Below are 18,890 nucleotides of genomic sequence, written 5' to 3' on the forward strand. Positions count from 1 at the left end.
GGTGTTTATGTGCAGCCCACTTTCTCACAAAAAAACTTTCTCCTTCGACCTGAGTGGGGTCGCGCTGCGCAGACCTGATCTACAAAACACTCATGAGCTCACTGCGCATAACTGATGTAAGCCAATCAGCCTTGAAGACGATCAGTAAATCAGCAAATCACCTGCAGCCGCCCTTCGGTTACCATAAACAAATTACATGACTATACGGAAGCAGTATAGAACAGACTTTTAACAAGATGGCATCGCCAACGGGAGGAGGTGATTCAGGTGCGAGCAACAGCAACATTATAACATTAAACTGACCGTGACACTGACATCAACCGTATTGTAGACATAGATAATCTGACACTTGAACCAGTAAATCTTGTTTTGTGATTATAGCTTGTTTGCTTGCTGACAATAATGTTAGCTGAACGGATGTTAGCAAGATAGCTAAACGTTAGCGTAACGTTAGCCTTTTCTACTTGCTTTTTCTTCACAGTCGTTGGCTTAAGTTATGTAGGTACACAGCTCTGACTGTGGCTAACATGTCTGAACAAAACCGAAACATATATATCAGCAGACTACAGCGTTTCACCTTGAGGATGTCGATTTCCGTCTGTTTCCCGGGCTTGGTAGCTAACTAACGTTATCTAGCCACAACCTTATCTAACTGGCTAATTAACACACTGCGAATATTCCGCGCAGACTTTGTATGGTAATTACGTTTGACGTGGATGTTGAACATCTGCGTCAGGGTTAGTATTACGTGAACACTGCCATCTTATAAACACCTTTGTCTTTCAGGGAATGGCAAAGATCAGATACTGGAAGTGGGAACTGCTTTGCTAAAGGAGTAAGTATTTATACAGTCAGTTCGCTCGTTGACCTGTGCAAAGATACAGTAATTATTAGTTACTATATATCTATGTCTGTCTCCACCTGTGTACAGTTTCATCTTTGAGCGGGTTCGTCGGCATGGGGACAGCAATGCTGTAGTGACCCGGGCACAGCTGGGTGGAGGAGAGCTGTGTGACCCAAACCACAAGAAGCTTGCCATGTGCCTGCAGAACATTGGAGATGAGCTGGATGGAAATGTACAGCTCCAAAGGTATCTGATTGTGCTGGATTTTCATCAACTTTCAGGCCGAAAGAATTATGAATTCCAGTGTTCCGCCATTCATGCCTGTGCAATTATTCTGTTCCCGTTTGCTACAGGATACATTAATCAATCTACCTATGTTTTCCCCAGGATGATAAACGATTCTGCACTCAGTCCAACAAAGGAGGTTTTCATGAAAGTTGCCGTTGAGATATTTTCTGATGGAAAATTCAACTGGGGCAGGGTGGTTGCACTCTTCTACTTTGCCTGTCGGTTGGTCATCAAAGTGAGTGAAGCAGCCCCGTTGTACTTGTCCCCCCAATACGGCTGATTATTGAATAACATAGACCCGAAAACTGACACATCTCCCACTCACCGTTTTCAGGCTGTGGTGACCCAAGTTCCAGATATCATCAGAACCATTATCAATTGGACTATGGACTACCTGCGTGAAAACGTGATCAACTGGATCAGGGAGCAAGGTGGCTGGGTAAGGAGCCAGCTTAAAAATACAGTTCAAACACATGATCTATTATCAATTTAGACTCCACTCTCGGTGGCTGTGACGACAGTTGTTAACATCTGTGTCTGTCGTTTATTATTTTTTAGGAGGGCATTCGTTCCTACTTCGGCACTCCCACTTGGCAGACGGTGGGAGTTTTCTTGGCTGGCGTTCTCACCACTGTTCTGGTCATTCGCAAGATGTGAGGGGTTGAAGAGCAGAGAGGAGGACGATGGGAAGAATTGGAGATAGGAACGAGGAGAACATGAAGGAACATTATGAGGACAGAAGAGACAAGTTATGGCAGAGTGAACAAGTTGGACTGGGAGAACTTGCATTTGGACGCAAAGAACCACTCTTAGTTTGCACCTCCCATTCCTGCCTAAGGATTGGGAATTAGATTGAACGGTCGTACCCATGATCCCTGTGCCACTGAGGATGTGAGCAGTGCTTGATTACATGCACAACAGAGGGGGGTGGAGAGACACAGACAGACTCGGCCAGGGCTCGCATTTTAATTTATTTTTTAGTTGGTACAAACGAACAAGTCACTGCATACTTAGTTGCTGTCTGAATTGTTGAAAGGTATAAGGACTGATAAATTTTTTTTTTTTTCTCAGCTTACCCATTAGTTGAGATGCACTTCACAGTTTCTTCTAGGGCTGGGCAATAATTCAATATTATCGTTTGTTGACTTCAGTGGAATCATATCACGATGATATGGTGATTTTGGGATATTATGACACACAATTCTGCTGTCTAAATTGATAGCAAGCAAATTGTATTTAAAAACTCAACAAAATTAGGTATGAAACATTTTAAAGAATATTATTTGAAAATGGCAGTTTTGTTTGACATCACGCCTAGCATTAGCATTCGGTTCAATGGGATGGACATTAATTTGATTCTTTAACTTGATGTTGCATACGTGAGCCATATCGTGATGTAAATTGATATAAAAAAATCTTTTATTATTGTGATATTGATTTCATCCATATCGCCCAGCCCTAGTTGCTTCTGTGCGTCATTTTCATTGCACTTTTCTTTTTGCTTGAGTCTGTTTTTTTTTCCAGGTTCTCATTCTCTCCATCCATCTCATCATGGTATCTGTATGCTAGAGTATGCATTTTCGCATGTGTCTGTGAGTGTTCACTTGTGTAAATCTGTAATAATCTGCTGGCATTGGACGTGTTTGTTGAGGGTGGTCAGACTTTAAACACCCCATGATGTAGATAAATTACTTTTTGGAGTACCTGATCATCCATCAGGTAAACCAAGATGATGACATGTACATATGGAAAAAAACAGAATTCCTCCAATACATTTGTACTCCAACAACCCAAAATTTACTTGGAGTAAATCGGTGGATAACAATTTGATTGACACCCCTCAGAAAGCTTGAGGCACTGGGGAGTTGTTTCCAAAGCAATATGCATACAAAGTAATCAGCATGATTGAAAAAAGGCACATCAGAAAGCGCTGGACTACAATCTTGTTTCATCACTGCAATTCAGTGAGTTGCTGCCGTTGGGCTTTCTACCAGCATGGTCACCCACTTAATGTGCGCTCCCACTGTTCAACTCACAGAGCTCCTGCCTCTATATATACTGTACAGAACCACACATCAACTGAGCTCTGAATTGCATTTCATGGGGTCTTTGAAAGACATGTTGCACTACAGACACAGAAAGCACTGTGCATCGCTCACAGATGCTTACCTCACTCTAGGCATATGTTCAAAGTACTGTATTTTTAAGTGAGTTATTCAAACTACAATCTTACCTACACAGCAAAAAGCTTTTTATACATTTTTCTTGTTTGTCAGTGCCTTGGTGTTTTTTTGTTTTTTTTTTACTATGAAATCACTTTGATAATCTCTAATTTTCACCTTTTCTATCACATTTGTAAGGCTAAAATTTGTTTCCAGTCTCCCTGAAAATCTTTTTGCAGTGACATTGTATGTTGTAATATGGAAATAAAACATTTTTAAGACTTCCTAACTTCCTAACAAATCTGCATCATCACAGTGAAGGAATGAGAATTATATTTAGATAAACATGAAAAACAGGTGATTATTTCTTGTATTGTTCAGAGATATGAACATGATATTGATTTGGGGATTTTGCACACAGTCTACACAGCTTTGAAGTAATTTTCGTCAGATTATGCTATTCTAAATGGTAAATTCAATTTGACTTCATATAATGGATTTGGGAGAAAAAGTAATCGGACTACAGTACTACAGAGGAATTATCGTACTGATTACAGGGAATTATGTTTAGTGTCATCCTGTGGATTGTGAGTTAACTAATGAATAGAATGATTTTAACAATAATGTATCATAACACTGCAATGTAGTTTATGTCGTTTAATGACTTAGTTACAAGCAAGAGGTGTAGATCTTTGTTACTGGCTGACTGGGGTCCAGAATGTCAGCGTGGATCACATCTGGCTCCGTCTCTTTGCAGTGATGTAGCCTGCTGCCTACGCAAATGACCAGTAGCTGAGCGTCAAAGCTGAAGCTGCAGGTTTTCACACGACCAGGCACTGAATTTCTACTGCGAAGCTTTCTTCTTCTCGATGTTATGCTCTGCAGACCTATACTCCTTTACTGAGGGACCTTCTCCATTGCCCCGTGAAGGTACCTCACCATGGCATCCGGCCGCTATAATGCTGATAGACCTGGGGATCTGGTGGTGGCGAGTCTGTTGATGCGTGGCCAGGAAACATACTGTAAACGTGTGTGGAAAGGGTGGTCTGTGTGCCCAGCGACTCTCCCGTGCACCAGCAGAGTCTTGCCCCTGGTTACATCATCTGCAGGACTCAATGTAGTGCCAAGCATAGGGCATCTGTCAGTTCTTGTATTTCTGTGATCCCGTTTCTCACGACTAACTTAAACTGACAGGACTGAATCGAGGTAAGTACACGCTTATAGAGTCCGACCACAGGTGGAACTTTGTGATCTTCAGGGTGAGCTCTTTGCTGAAGAGGCTTGAAAGCTGTGCTCCTATCAGTGCAGCACATAGCTCAAGCCATGGCATTGATAGCTGTTGGTTCGGTGCCACCCTAGATCTGGCCGTTAGGAATGCCACCTCCAGTTTCCCCTGAGGAACTTCCATGGTCAGGTACCTAACACAGTCGTGAGCCCGCTCTGAAGCGTCACAAAATATGTGACCTTCCTGAGTGCAGTTGGGTTGATCCAGGTCAAAACTTACATAGCAACAGGGCAAACTGATCTGGTTAAGATGTAGTATTTCACTCTCCCAGGCCTGCCAGGCTTCAAGAATGTGTCCTGATGAAACTGGGTCATCCCAACTCCTCAGCTTTGACCACAAGTACTGGACAAAGACTTGGCTCTTATTGTAGAAGAGTAATAAACCCTAGCGTGTCGTATTGGCTCACAAGCACTCTGTATATGCCTCTCATAATGGGTGGTGGTGTCTCCAGTGGACAAGCCTTGTAACAGAGGGTGTTGGATTGGCACATCCAGCGCAGCCCTAAAGTGGGTTCTGAGGGTCAGTGGTACTTGAGCAGGAGCTCACTGCTGTCAGAGTGAATCTCTCTGGTGAGGTGTCTTATCACTCCTCGGTCGTTACTCGCCCACTGCCTCAACTCAAAGTCTCCATCCACGAGCAGTTTTCTCAGCCTGTCGGCCAAACTCCAGGCTGCCTCAGGCGAAGCAAAAAAATAAATGAATGCTCTACTGACATCAATAGTTCAGTAATGATAAATAAATATAGAGAGCCTAAGTCCCTCCCCTTCCGGTGGACCACCATGGGACCTTATTTCGGAAAAAATATGTACGGTAGTCAACAGCGAGAGACAAATAATTGTTTGATCCCGTTTGAATTGTGCCATGAATTACACATATGATGTTTTGTCAATTTAAATGATAATTTTGCAAGTCAAGAAAGTCGCAGTTTGTGGTAAAACTGTTGAACTATAAGACTGTAAAAATACGTAATTAGAAAGACTACACACCCAAAAGTCGCGCAAGTGACGTAACTTCCTCTCTCCACAAGCTACCCAGAGCCGCTGAAGCTAAGTCCCTCTCAGATAGCAGGAGTATTATACACAACCTGGAAGGTAGACAGTAAGAATGGATTTAAACTGGTTTAGGATAGTTTTAGTACAGTGGGGGCTAACGTTAACGCGATGCCTGTGTGTGTTTCCTATGTTTCGTTCCATGTTGGTGTTGGTGACGTATATTGTGCGAGACGAGAGATGTAGTTCACTGAGCGGTTTCACACAAAACTAAACGTTACTGTACTGTTTTACAACAAACTGCGACTTTCTTGACTTGCAAAATTATCTTTTAAATTGACAAAACATCATATGTGTAAGTCATGGCACAATTCAAACGGGATCAAACAATTATTTGTCTCTCGCCGTTGACTACCGTACATATTTTTTCCGAAATAAGGTCCCATGGGGGACAGCGGAAGGGGAGGGACTTAGGCTCTCTATACCTATAGTACATTTTGGGCGTGGGGTCCGGCAAGGATGCCCTATTTCCTGCTTTCTGTTTATTTTAGTCACTGAATTATTATCCATTAACATTCTCCAATATCCGCACTTAAAGGGCATTAGCCTATAGTATCACTGAAAAAGAAATTAAAGTGTCTCAGCTGGCAGATGATGCAATACCTGTTAGAGACAAAGATCCAATTCCTCTTGAGCTCTTAAGTCTTAATGATACTCATGATAATATCATTATAGTATTCAGGTCAGAGACAGTGTAAAATACCTAGGTGTATATGTTGTGAAAGACTTGCCAGATAGACACTCCTGCAGACCTGTACTTTCACTACACACTAACATTTAGGTCCAAGCTGTTTAAAAAAAGTCATGGCAGGCTCTCAAAGTCAGCCACACTAACACTGTGACATTTGTAGAATAAAGTGTCTAAGACACACATTCGAAACACACACAATAGTCTCAAGTTTTTTTCACACTGTAAAATTTTTATTTACTGGTTTCAATGGCAGGTATGACTGAAAAAAAGAAATGTGACAAATTAGATATGAAATATATACATATATAATAAATAAAGCATAGTTGCAAGTGACAAAAAAATATGGATGTATGTAAACTCATTACTCTTGGACAAACTACCTAAAAGAATCTTGTGTTTCTGCTCCTGGAGAACATTGTCAAGCAAAGCGGCAGAGGGAGCTGATGTGTTCAACCAGGACCAAGACACATCTACACTTTTTTCCACTATGTAATCACAGAAGTAACTTTCGCCCTGACAACTCATACATGACACACTTTCACTTTTCACTCTGAGTGAAGGTGTTCAGGCTCACACCGAACAGAACAGCTTTGGAGTACAAACAAGTGAAAATACCACAACTGCTGCCAGCAGTTTGTTGGGGAAGGTGGGACAGTGATGATAATGTTCAAAATGAAACACAATACCTACACCTCTGCCATTCAGTGCAAAGTACTGCAATGTTAGGAATCTTTGTAGTGAATGAAACACCTTTACTAGCTCCTTCTCATACTGCAACAGTGAATCCATAATTTCAACATCTAATACTATGCTGTTACCATACTCTCTTTTCTTGGTGAAATCTACAACTATGTTTCCCCACTGGGATTTTACAATAACTGGCAATATCACCAACTCAAAGTTCCACCAATTTTCTGGTGGTTCTGGAACTTCAGGTAGAACACTGACGTCATCACACCAAAGGCTCCTCAACTTTTGGCTCACAAAAGTAGGATAACAAATATGTGCAGCCTCGTCTTTAACATTTGAGAGCAAGAGGTTATTATACTCTTCAATTGCGCTGTCATTCAGCCATCCACCCTTCTATACATGATCAAAGTCCTCTTGAGTTAGGTTCTTTGTTAAGCTGCTCACTGGCTTTGGTATGGTTCTGGTTGTTTTTTCTGCTTTTTGCATCTGTCTGTACATCTGTGATTTTGTTCCTGTTCTTGAAAGCTGAGCAATTTTATACTCTGGGTTTTCTCATATGACACAAGAAAGAAGCTTGCTTTAGTCAGCAATTTCTTCATAAAGTGAAAGGAATAACTTATTGTTGCTTGTGATGGCTTTGTCTTGATGTGCCATATCTGATTATTATATGTGTACAATGCCAAAAATGGGGACTTGTCAAAAACTGCAATGATATTGGATACAGCATAGTTGGTTTGGTTATACAAGCAGGGCAGAGTGAAACCTTCTGGGAAATCTTCTCCCCTCTGCATCTGGAGAAGTAAGGGGTGTGGTGTGTGAATTACATTACAGGATAATAACTCGTCAGTGCTTTCCTGCTCACACTTTTTACATGGGCTTTTTTCTCTGTAGAACAGCTGTGTAATAGACTCCTTGATGCTGTTCTGCTGTATGTTGGTCTGCCTGATTTGCACGTGCTGTTGATATGACTGATATGCGGCAATCATCTGTTTTCACAACAACGTGGTCAAAAAATAAATATGACCAAAAGTGCCCTTGTGAAGCCTCATAACCACTGTGACAAATGAGTGAGCACAACCTGTACTTCTTTTTTCAGTTTTCACCTACAGGAATTTCAACTACTTCAGACGGAAATACAGAATCTCTTAGTACCAAGCAACCATCACCTACACAGGACACATGAAGGGTTAAAATATCAGGGCAAGTAATCCAAGATGTTTGTCTCACTGATGCTGAACCACATGCCATACATGTGTTTTTCACAGCTGTCAATATGTTTGGTTTTAACAATTGTTTGAGCACCGCATGCATTCAACCAAGTTAACAGTGGTTCTATCAAATCAAGTGGATCATTATGCTGAGACATGGACAATGATGGGACTTTCAGTGTTATTTCTGTACAGTGTCCACTTTATTCTACAAATGTCACAGTGTTAGCATGGCTGACTTTGAGGACCTGTCATGACTTTTCTAAAACAGCTTGGACCTAAATGTTAGTTTGTAGTGAAAGTACAAGTCTGTAGGAGTGTTTTGCCATATAACTTGTGCACTTACAAATAAAGGTAAACTGTACAGTGTACAATTTAGTCAGAAAATGTCAGGAAGTGGAATATATGCAGCGTTTATAGTTAAAAATGGCACATATTATGGCATTTTTTAAATTATTATTTTGACATCAAACATTAATATGGGTGCTCACGTATTGAATTTGAAGATTAAATACAAAGTAATTAGTTTACAACAGTATTTATATGTTTGAAATCTCGCGCTTTTATTTTGAAGGCTAAACGGCCAAACCGGAAGTCATATTTTCTGTTAATTCGAACCAGCGGAACGCATCTTAAAGATGGCATCGCCAACGGGAGGAGGTGAGTCTGGTGTCAGCAATAGCAATATTATAAAATTGACCTGATTGTGACATTGACATCAATTTTTGGTTATTGTTTGCTTGGCTTGTTAATATTAACTTTAGATCAACTGACGTTAGCTATAGCTACACATTAGCATTTGCCACCGCTATCTACGCCGTTCAAAGTCCAAAACATAAATGAAGTTGGTATGAAGCGGTATTTCCTGGTACTTTTGTGGCCGCAGATAGCGGTGGCTGCTGCAGGAGTGGAGATCAATAAGCGTCAGACAGACAGAAACCGATCTCGAGTCAGCAGAGCTAACGTTAGCGTTTCACCCACGCAACTTAAATGGATGGAAATTACACTTCTTCGTGTCTCATGGTTTCCTTTGGTACACCTCCTCCGTAGCATGTTTGATAATGTTGTCATAATTATCATTATTTCATGTGTGGACAGAACATGAGACTCAGAAAGTTAGAATGTTCCTCACAACTGACACTCGTCCAAACATGCCGTTGCCATGGTAACGCATCATCTTTTTGAGTCTCATACACTAAAACAACACCGACCTCCCTGACAACATTATCAATCATCCTATGGCCGCCATTGTATGTGTGCCAGCCAAATGACCATTCAAGAGTGTACATTTGAATAGGAATGACTGGTCTATCAATTCTAATTATATGGTTTTACCTTGAAGAGGTCGGCATCAGTCAGTTTCCCCAACTTTGTAGCTGACTATTGTTTTCTAACCACAACATTATCTAACTTAAGCTAATTAATACAGAGTGAATATTCTGCTGACTTTGTGTACTTTAATCGCTGTTACCAGGTGGTTTGTGAACATCTGTGTCAGCCGTCAAGATTAGAATGATGTGAACACTGACATCTTAACCTTTGTCTTTCAGGGAATGGCGAAGATCAGATACTGGAAGTGGGAGCTGCTTTGCTAAAGGAGTAAGTATTTATACAGTCGCCCGCCCCTTATTGCCTGTGCAAAGATACAGTAATTATTAGTTACTATATATCTATGTCTGTCTCCACCTGTGTACAGTTTCATCTTTGAGCGGGTTCGTCGGCATGGGGACAGCAATGCTGTAGCGACCCGGGCACAGCTGGGTGGAGGAGAGCTGTGTGACCCAAACCACAAGAAGCTTGCCAAGTGCCTGGAGGATATTGCAAATGAGCTGGATGGAAATGAAGAGCTCCAAAGGTATCTGACTGTGTTGGATTTTCATCAACTTTCAGGCCGAAAGAATTATGAATTCCAATGTTGTACCAGTCGTTCTGTGCAATTATTCTGTTGCTAATTGGGAATTGAATTGATCTACCTTTCCTATGTTTTCCCCAGGATGATAAACAATTCTGCACTCAATCCAAAAAAGGAAAGTTTCATACAACTTGCCATTGAGAACTGGATCAGGGAGCAAGGTGGCTGGGTAAGAAACCAACTGAAAGACAGGCTACAGTTCAAACACATAATCTATTAGCAGTTACGGGCCGTGTCCACCAAGCGACCTCTTGAGCGCTTGAAGCGCTGGTGCTAAGCGCTTTGGCAGCGCCAGGTGAGCGCTGGAGCGGGGAGCTGAGAAGACGTCTCCGGGTGTTGTTGCTATGATAAACGTTAGCCTAGCTAACACTAGCTACAAAACGGCAGGATGCTGGCTCTTGGTCCCGCCCCTGGTTGGTAGAACTCTGAAGTGACATTGATGAGTGGTGTGCTTCAGACAAAGTTGAAATAGTTTCAACTTGAGAACAGGTCCAGCTCTCACGGTGCTGAGTGTTAAAGAGAGGTGAGGTACCTGTTTTGGGTCGTAAGTAGGGCTGAACAATTAATCGAAATTTTATCGAAATCACAATATGGCCTACTGCAATTTTCAAATCGCAGGAGGCGCAATATTTGTTAAAGGTGAAATGTGTATCAAAATATCATTTTAAATTAAATATTGTCGTGCTGCAGAGATGTCCTGGCCTACACATCATATTCTACAGACTTAAGAAAACATCTTTGTTTGGTACAGATCCCCGCAAAAACCAAACCATAATCATTTTAATACGTTTTTCAATGAAAATGAAAATAATGATGTAAAAATTATCATTCCCTCTAATATCGCAAATCATATCGCAATTGCAATATCAGTCAAAATAATCACAATTAGATATTTTTTCAAAATCGTTCACCCCTAGTCGTAAGCGCTGAAAGCGCAACTTTTCCATAGGAAATCATGTAGAAACAGCACCAGCGCTCTTTGGTGGACACGGGGCCTTAAGATTTCACTCTCGGCTGTGATGACACTTGTTAACATCTGTGTCTGACGTTCATGATTTTTAGGAGAGAATTTGTTCTCACTTCAACACTTCCACTTGGCAGACATTGGGAGTTTTCTTAGCTGGTGTTCTCACCACTTTCCTGGTCACTGAGGAGGATTGAAGAGCAGACAGGAGGAAGATGGGAAGAGCTGCGAGGGAGGGAAATGGGGATAGGAACGAGGACAACATGAAGGAACATTCTGAGGACAGAAGAGACAAGTTATGGCAGAGTTGGACTGGAAGAACCACTGTTCGTTTGCACCTCCCATTCATGTCAAACAAGTCACTGAATACTTTTTTGCCGCCAGAATTGTTGAAGGGTATATGGACTGATAAATATATTTTTTTCTCTCAACTTACCCCTGAGTTGAGATGCACTAGAGTTTCTTCTGTGAATTATTTTCATTGCACTTTTCTTTTTGCTTGATTCTCTGCTTTTTCCAGGTTCTCATTCTCTCCATTTGTCTCATCATGGTTTCTGTATGCTAGAGTATGCTTTTTATGTGTCTGAGTGTTCACTTGTGTAAATCTGTAATGATCTGCTGGCATTGGAAGTGTTTGTTGAGGGTGGTCAGACTTTAAAGACCCCATGAAGTAGAAAAATGACTTTTTGGAGTACTCAACCATCAGGTAAAGCAACAAGATGAGATATATTTGTGCTCAAACAACCTGAAATAATCTTTCCACCTTCCAGTACTCTGCTCAACCTGCTGTAGTTGTATATCAGTTTGATTGACACCCCTCAGAAATCTTTAGGTACCACACTACAGACTTGTTTCCAAAGCAATGTGCATACAAAGTAATCACCATGATTAAAAAGAGGCGCATTAGAAAGATATAGTAAATGTGGTGATAGAATGCACATGACTACAATCTTGTTTCATCACTGCTTGTTTATGGGGTTTTTTGTTCATTTTATTTTTTCCCATATCACACACCATTTAATGAGTTGCTGCCACTGGGCTTTTTACCTGCATGGTAACCAACTTAATGTTCAACTCCCAGAGGTCTATATACTGTATATATGTATATATAATTTTTTTGAATCAGAGCCACACATCAACTGAGCTCTGAATTGCATTTCATGTGGTCTTTGAAAGACATGTTGCACTACAGAAACAGAAAGCACTGTGCATCGCTCACAGATGCTTACCTCACTCTAGGCATATGTTCAAAGTACTGTATTTTTAAGTGAGTTATTCAAACTACAATCTTACCTACACAGCAAAAAGCTGTTTATACATTTTTTTTGTTTGTCAGTGCCTTGGTGTTTTTTTGTTTTTTTTTACTATGAAATCACTTTGATAATCTCTAATTTTCACCTTTTCTATCACATTTGTAAGGCTAAAATTTGTTTCCAGTCTCCCTGAAAATCTTTTTGCAGTGACATTGTATGTTGTAATATGGAAATAAAACATTTTTAAGACTTCCTAACTTCCTAACAAATCTGCATCATCACAGTGAAGGAATGAGAATTATATTTAACAGTCTTACAGTAATCTCATTACAAAAAAAATTATCACTTAACTGAAAAACATAAGATAAACATGAAAAACAGGTGATTATTTCTTGTATTATTCAGAGACATGAGCATGATATTGATTTGGGGATTTTGCACACAGTCTACACAGTTTTAAAGTAATTTTCGTCAGATTATGCTATTCTAAATGGTAAATTCAATTTGACTTCATATACTGTAATGGATTTGGGAGAAAAAGTAATCGGACTACAGTACTACAGAGGAATTATCAAACTGATTACAGGGAATCATGTTCAGCGTCATCCTGTGGATTGTGAGTTAACTAATGAATGATTTTAACAATAATGTATCATAACACTCTGCAATGTAGTTTATGTCGTTTAATGACTTAAGTTACAAGCAAGAGGTGTAGATCTTTGTTACTGGCTGACTGGGGTCCAGAATGTCAGCGTGGATCACATCTGGCTCTGTCTCTTTGCAGTGATGTAGCCTGCTGCCTACGCAAATGACCAGTAGCTGAGCGTCAAAGCTGAAGCTGCAGGTTTTCACACGACCAGGCACTGAATTTCTACTGCGAAGCTTTCTTCTTCTCGATGTTATGCTCTGCAGACCTATACTCCTTTACTGAGGGACCTTCTCCATTGCCCCGTGAAGGTACCTCACCATGGCATCCGGCCGCTATAATGCTGATAGACCTGGGGATCTGGTGGTGGCGAGTCTGTTGATGCTGTGGCCAGGAAACATACTGTAAATGTGTGTGGAAAGGGTGATCTGTGTGCCCAGCGACTCTCCCGTGCACCAGCAGAGTCTTGCCCCTGGTTACATCATCTGCAGGACTCAATGTAGTGCCAAGCATAGGGCATCTGTCAGTTCTTGTATTTCTGTGATCCCGTTTCTCACAACTAACTTAAACTGACAGGACTGAATCGAGGTATGTACACGCTTATAGAGTCCGACCACAGGTGGAACTTTGTGATCTCCAGGGTGAGCGTGTGTTTTTCACAGCTGTCAATATGTTTGGCTTTAACAATTGTTTGAACACTGCATGCATTCAACCAAGTTAACAGTGGTTCTATCAAATCAAGTTGATCATTATGCTGAGAAATGGACAATGATGGGACTTTCAGTGTTATTTCTGTACACTGTCCACTTTATCCTACAAATGTCACAGTGTTAGTATGGCTGACTTTGAGGACCTGTCTTTTCTAAAACAGCTTGGACCTAAATGTTAGTTTGTAGTGAAAGTACAGGTCTGTAGGAGTGTTTTGACATAGAACTTGTGCACATACAAATAAAGTTAAACTGTACAGTGTCTACTTTATTCTACAAATGTCACAGTGTTAGTATGGCTGACTTTGAGGGCCTGTCATGACTTTTTTTTAAATGGCTTGGACCTAAATGTTACTTTGTAGTGAAAGTACAGGTATGCTGGAGTGTTTTGACATTTAACTTGTGCACTTACAAATAAAGGTAAACTGTACAGTGTACAATTTAGTCAGAAAATGTCAGGAAGTGGAATATATGCAGCGTTTATAGTTAAAAATGGCACATATTATGGCATTTTTTAAATTATTATTTTGACATCAAACATTAATATGGGTGCTCACGTATTGAATTTGAAGATTAAATACAAAGTAATTAGTTTACAACAGTATTTATATGTTTGAAATCTCGCGCTTTTATTTTGAAGGCTAAACGGCCAAACCGGAAGTCTTATTACCTCCGCCAAGGAGGTTATGTTTTCGGTGCCATTTGTTTGTTTGTCTGTTTGTTTGTCTGCCTAGCAGGATTACGGAAAAACTACTGGCCCGATTTTCATGAAACTTCGTGGAAGGGTGTAGCATGGGCTAAGGAAGAACCTATTAAATTTTGGAGCGGATCCGGATCCGACGAACAAGCAATAATAGCAGGAACCTTGGCGGAGGTCTGCGCTTTCCGAGTGCCCTTCTACTTTTCTGTTAATTCGAACCAGCGGAACGCATCTTAAAGATGGCATTGCCAACGGGAGGAGGTGAGTCTGGTGTCAGCAATAGCAATATTATAAAATTGACCTGATTGTGACATTGACATCAATTTTTGGTTATTGTTTGCTTGGCTTGTTAATATTAACTTTAGATCAACTGACGTTAGCTATAGCTACACATTAGCATTTGCCACCGCTATCTACGCCGTTCAAAGTCCAAAACATAAATGAAGTTGGTATGAAGCGGTATTTCCTGGTACTTTTGTGGCCGCAGATAGCGGTGGCTGCTGCAGGACTGGAGATAAATAAGCGTCAGACAGACAGAAACAGATCTCGAGTCAGCAGAGCTAACGTTAGCGTTTCACCCACGCAACTTAAATGGATGGAAATTACACTTCTTCGTGTCTCATGGTTTCCTTTGGTACACCTCCTCCGTAGCATGTTTGATAATGTTGTCATACTTATCATTATTTCATGTGTGGACAGAACATGAGACTCAGAAAGTTAGAATGTTCCTCACAACTGACACTCGTCCAAACATGCCGTTGCCATGGTAACACATCATCTTTTTGAGTCTCATACACTAAAACAACACCGACCTCCCTGACAACATTATCAATCATCCTATGGCCGCCATTGTATGTGTGCCAGCCAAATGACCATTCAAGAGTGTAAATTTGAATAGGAATGACTGGTCTATCAATTCTAATTCTATGGTTTTACCTTGAAGAAGTCGGCATCAGTCAGTTTCCCCAACTTTGTAGCTGACTATTGTTTTCTAACCACAACATTATCTAACTTAAGCTAATTAATACAGAGTGAATATTCTGCTGACTTTGTGTACTTTAATCGCTGTTACCAGGTGGTTTGTGAACATCTGTGTCAGCCGTCAAGATTAGAATGATGTGAACACTGACATCTTAACCTTTGTCTTTCAGGGAATGGCGAAGATCAGATACTGGAAGTGGGAACTGCTTTGCTAAAGGAGTAAGTATTTATACAGTCGCCCGCTCCTTATTGACCTGTGCAAAGATACAGTAATTATTAGTTACTATATATCTATGTCTGTCTCCACCTGTGTACAGTTTCATCTTTGAGCGGGTTCGTCGGCATGGGGACAGCAATGCTGTAGCGACCCGGGCACAGCTGGGTGGAGGAGAGCTGTGTGACCCAAACCACAAGAAGCTTGCCAAGTGCCTGGAGGATATTGGAAATGAGCTGGATGGAAATGAAGAGCTCCAAAGGTATCTGACTGTGTTGGATTTTCATCAACTTTCAGGCCAAAAGAATGATGAATTCCAATGTTTTACCAGTCATTCTGTGCAATTATTCTGTTGCTAATTGGGAATTGAATTGATCTACCTTTCCTATGTTTTCCCCAGGATGATAAATGATTCTTCACTCCATCCAACAAAGGAGGTTTTCATGAGAGTTGCCACTGAGATCTTTTCTGATGGAAAATTCAACTGGGGCAGGATGGTTGTACTCTTCTACTTTGCCGGTCGGTTGGGTAACAAAGTGAGTGAAGCAGCCCCGTTGTACCTGTCCCCCCAAAACGTGATTATTGAAAAACATAACCCCAAAATCTGACGCTTCTCCCACTCACCCCTTCTTAGGCTGTGGTGAATCAAATTGTCAACTGGGTCAGGGAGCAAGGTGGCTGGGTAAGAAACCAACTGAAAGATAGGCTACAGTTCAATCACATCATCTATTAGCAATTAAGATTTCACTTTCGGCTGTGATGACAGTTGTTAACATCTGTCTGTCGTTTCTGATTTTTAGAAGAGAATTCGTTCTCACTTCGACAGTTCCACTTGGCAGACGTTGGGAATTTTCTCAGCTGGTGTTCTCACCACTTTTCTGGTCACTGCGGGGGATTGAAGAGCAGACAGGAGGAAGAGAAAGAGAGTTGGACTGGAAGAACTTGAATTTGGATGCAAACAACTACTGTTCGTTTGCACCTCCCATTCATGTCAAACAAGTCACTGAATACTTTGTTGTCGCTAGAATTGTTGAAGGGTATATGGACTGATAAATATATTTTTTTCTCTCAGCTTACCCCTGAGTTGAGATGCACTGGAGTTTCTTCTGTGAATTATTTTCATTGCACTTTTCTTTTTGCTCAAGACTCTGCTTTTTCCAGTTTCCCTTTCTCTCCATCCGTCTCATCATGGTTTCTGTATGCTAGAGTATGCTTTTTATGTGTCTGAGTGTTCACTTGTGTAAATCTGTAATGATCTGCTGGCATTGGAAGTGTTTGTTGAGGGTGGTCAGACTTTAAGGACTCCAGTAAGTAGAAAAATGACTTTTTGGAGTACTCAACCATCAGGTAAACCAACAAGATGAGATATATTTGTGCTCAAACAACCTGAAATAATCTTTCCACCTTCCAGTATATATTCTGCTCAACCTGCTGTAGTTGTATATCAATTTACTAGAGACTTGTTTCCAAAGTAATGTGCATACAAACTAATCAGCATGATGCAATAAGGCACATCGGTAAGATACAGTAAATGTGGTGATAGAATGCGCTTGACTACAATCATGTTTCATCACTGCTTGTTTTGTTTTGTTTTTGTTTTTTTTATTCCCATCTCACACACCATTTAATGAGTTGCTGCCATTGGGCTTTTTACCTGCATGGTCACCAACTTATGTGCATTCCCACTGTTCAACTCCCAGAGGTCTATATACTGTATGTATGTATATATAATCTTTTTGAATCAGAGCCACACATCAGCTGAGCTCTGAATTACATTTCATGGGGTCTTTAAAAGACATGTTGCACTACAGAAACAGAAATCACTGTGCATCGCTCACAGATGCTTACCTCACTCTAGGCATATGTTCAAAGTACTGTATTTTTTTTTTTTAAAGATTTATTTTAGGCATTTTATTTGACAGAGTTGGTGAGAGAGAGACAGGAAGGTATGGGAGAGGGAGAGAGGGGAGGACATGCAGCAAATGACCGCGGGCTGGATTCGAACCCGGGTCGCTGCGGGAAGGACTGAGCCTTATATGGTACGCGCTGTACTCGGTGAACCACCGGGGTGTCCAAGTACTGTATTTTTAAGTGAATTGTTCAAACTACAATCTTACCTACACAACAAAATGCTTTTTATACATTTTCTTGTTTGCCAGTGCCTTGGTGTTTGTTTTTACTATGAAATCACTTTGATATTCTCTAATTTTCACATTTGTAAAGCTAAAATTTGTTTCCAGTCTCCCTTAAAATCCTTTTATTGCAACATTGTATTTTGTAATATGGAAATTATTTTTTTTAAGACTTATTATCAAATCTGCATTATCACAGTTAAAGAATGAGTATTATATTTAACAGGTTTACAGTAATGTCATTACAAAAAATGAATCAGTTATTAGCTGAAAAACATCAGATAAACCTGAAAAACAGGTGATTCTTGTATTATTCAGAAACAAGCATGATTTTGATTTGGGGATTTTGCTCACAAACAGTTGAAGTATTCATAGATTACGCTACTGAATTTATAGTCTATGAACGGCAAATTCAATCTTATATAATGGGTTTGGGAGACAAAGAAAACCACAACTAACTCAAAGTAATCAGACTACATTACTACAGAGGAATTATCAATCTGATTACAGAGAATCATGTTCAAAGTCATCCTGTGGATTGCGAACTAACTAATGAACAGGATGACTTTAACATTTAAAAAATTTTCTACTCTGTATAAACACAGTAGAATCTCATGAACAAGGTCAAGGCGAGCCCTAGATGTCCCGGGACTCTTCTTCGACACTCTTCAAAGCCAACAAGGCAGCAGCTGAGTCAGAACTAGTAATAGCTTTGTTAGGTTTAACCTCCTCTATTCACCATGAAGCCCATATAATTGACAATAATGCTGATGCTCCATCAGAAATTCATAAGACTTGTTGAATTTGAATCCCACCACATATATCCCAAACCCTGCCTTTCTACTATTTAGATCCTTTGATCCATCAGTAAAGATATGTATTTGTAGCCCCCATGTTGTTTTTTATATTCATCCACATATATATTTGAAATACTGGTATCTTTCTTCTGCAGCCGTTCCAATACTGCCTTATCAATATTACGTTCTGGGAGGAACAAAAAAGGCACAGTTGACCAAAATGAGTCCTGACAACTCCTCTTCCAGCAAACTATTTTACATGAACTACGAAATTTCCTTTCCTCTTTAATTCCCAATTGACATCAAGGAGACATTTGACTGACAAACTGTGATTGAGTTCATTTAATTTAAACCAATAAAAACACTGG

At 40.4% G+C, this 18,890-nt stretch overlaps 3 protein-coding genes and 1 long non-coding RNA gene across 6 annotated transcripts; 3 read left to right on the plus strand and 1 right to left on the minus strand.

Moving 5' to 3' along the window:
- Positions 1–200: 200 nt before the first annotated feature.
- baxa (BCL2 associated X, apoptosis regulator a) lies at positions 201–3,582 on the plus strand. Of its 2 annotated transcripts, none has more exons than XM_071925771.2 (6): positions 201–267; positions 787–835; positions 932–1,090; positions 1,232–1,367; positions 1,467–1,571; positions 1,691–3,582. In XM_071925771.2, the coding sequence occupies exons 1-6, from the start codon at positions 237–239 to the stop codon at positions 1,787–1,789; spliced, it is 579 nt and encodes a 192-aa protein (XP_071781872.1). In that variant the 5' UTR covers positions 201–236; the 3' UTR covers positions 1,790–3,582. The 2 variants fall into 2 exon arrangements, with proteins under 2 accessions (XP_071781872.1, XP_071781873.1); XM_071925772.2 differs by having other exon boundaries at positions 228–258.
- Positions 1,870–16,842, minus strand: LOC144539486 (uncharacterized). The gene is made up of 3 exons (XR_013504985.1): positions 16,722–16,842; positions 11,431–11,578; positions 1,870–1,952 (listed from the first exon to the last, which is right to left on the minus strand). It is a non-coding gene; the product is annotated as an uncharacterized LOC144539486 (long non-coding RNA).
- LOC139932035 (apoptosis regulator BAX-like) lies at positions 8,849–11,821 on the plus strand. The gene is made up of 5 exons (XM_071925704.2): positions 8,849–8,876; positions 9,767–9,815; positions 9,913–10,071; positions 10,210–10,297; positions 11,191–11,821. Exons 1-5 carry the CDS (start codon positions 8,855–8,857, stop codon positions 11,287–11,289), a joined length of 417 nt encoding a protein of 138 aa, XP_071781805.2. The 5' UTR covers positions 8,849–8,854; the 3' UTR covers positions 11,290–11,821.
- On the plus strand, positions 14,385–17,850 carry LOC139932082 (apoptosis regulator BAX-like). Of its 2 annotated transcripts, none has more exons than XM_078284668.1 (6): positions 14,385–14,659; positions 15,550–15,598; positions 15,697–15,855; positions 15,994–16,129; positions 16,228–16,275; positions 16,394–17,850. In XM_078284668.1, exons 1-6 carry the CDS (start codon positions 14,638–14,640, stop codon positions 16,490–16,492), a joined length of 513 nt encoding a protein of 170 aa, XP_078140794.1. In that variant the 5' UTR covers positions 14,385–14,637; the 3' UTR covers positions 16,493–17,850. The 2 variants fall into 2 exon arrangements, with proteins under 2 accessions (XP_078140794.1, XP_078140795.1); XM_078284669.1 differs by having other exon boundaries at positions 15,697–15,825; positions 16,051–16,129.
- Positions 17,851–18,890: the final 1,040 nt, after the last annotated feature.

This window comes from Centroberyx gerrardi, chromosome 7 (assembly GCF_048128805.1).
Source record: "Centroberyx gerrardi isolate f3 chromosome 7, fCenGer3.hap1.cur.20231027, whole genome shotgun sequence".
Taxonomy (NCBI): domain Eukaryota; kingdom Metazoa; phylum Chordata; class Actinopteri; order Beryciformes; family Berycidae; genus Centroberyx; species Centroberyx gerrardi.

Bases quoted from the DNA above. Each gene is read 5' to 3' on its own strand.
- LOC139932035 (XM_071925704.2), top strand. From the start codon at position 8,855: ATGGCATCGCCAACGGGAGGAG. The intron at 8,877-9,766 runs GTGAGTCTGGTG...TTTGTCTTTCAG, and splicing joins GGCATCGCCAACGGGAGGAG to GGAATGGCGAAGATCAGATA. The intron at 9,816-9,912 runs GTAAGTATTTAT...ACCTGTGTACAG, and splicing joins GGAGCTGCTTTGCTAAAGGA to TTTCATCTTTGAGCGGGTTC.
- baxa (XM_071925771.2), top strand. From the start codon at position 237: ATGGCATCGCCAACGGGAGGAGGTGATTCAG. The intron at 1,091-1,231 runs GTATCTGATTGT...TGTTTTCCCCAG, and splicing joins GGAAATGTACAGCTCCAAAG to GATGATAAACGATTCTGCAC. The intron at 1,368-1,466 runs GTGAGTGAAGCA...CACCGTTTTCAG, and splicing joins CCTGTCGGTTGGTCATCAAA to GCTGTGGTGACCCAAGTTCC.
- LOC139932082 (XM_078284668.1), top strand. From the start codon at position 14,638: ATGGCATTGCCAACGGGAGGAG. The intron at 15,599-15,696 runs GTAAGTATTTAT...ACCTGTGTACAG, and splicing joins GGAACTGCTTTGCTAAAGGA to TTTCATCTTTGAGCGGGTTC. The intron at 16,276-16,393 runs GTAAGAAACCAA...TCTGATTTTTAG, and splicing joins TCAGGGAGCAAGGTGGCTGG to AAGAGAATTCGTTCTCACTT.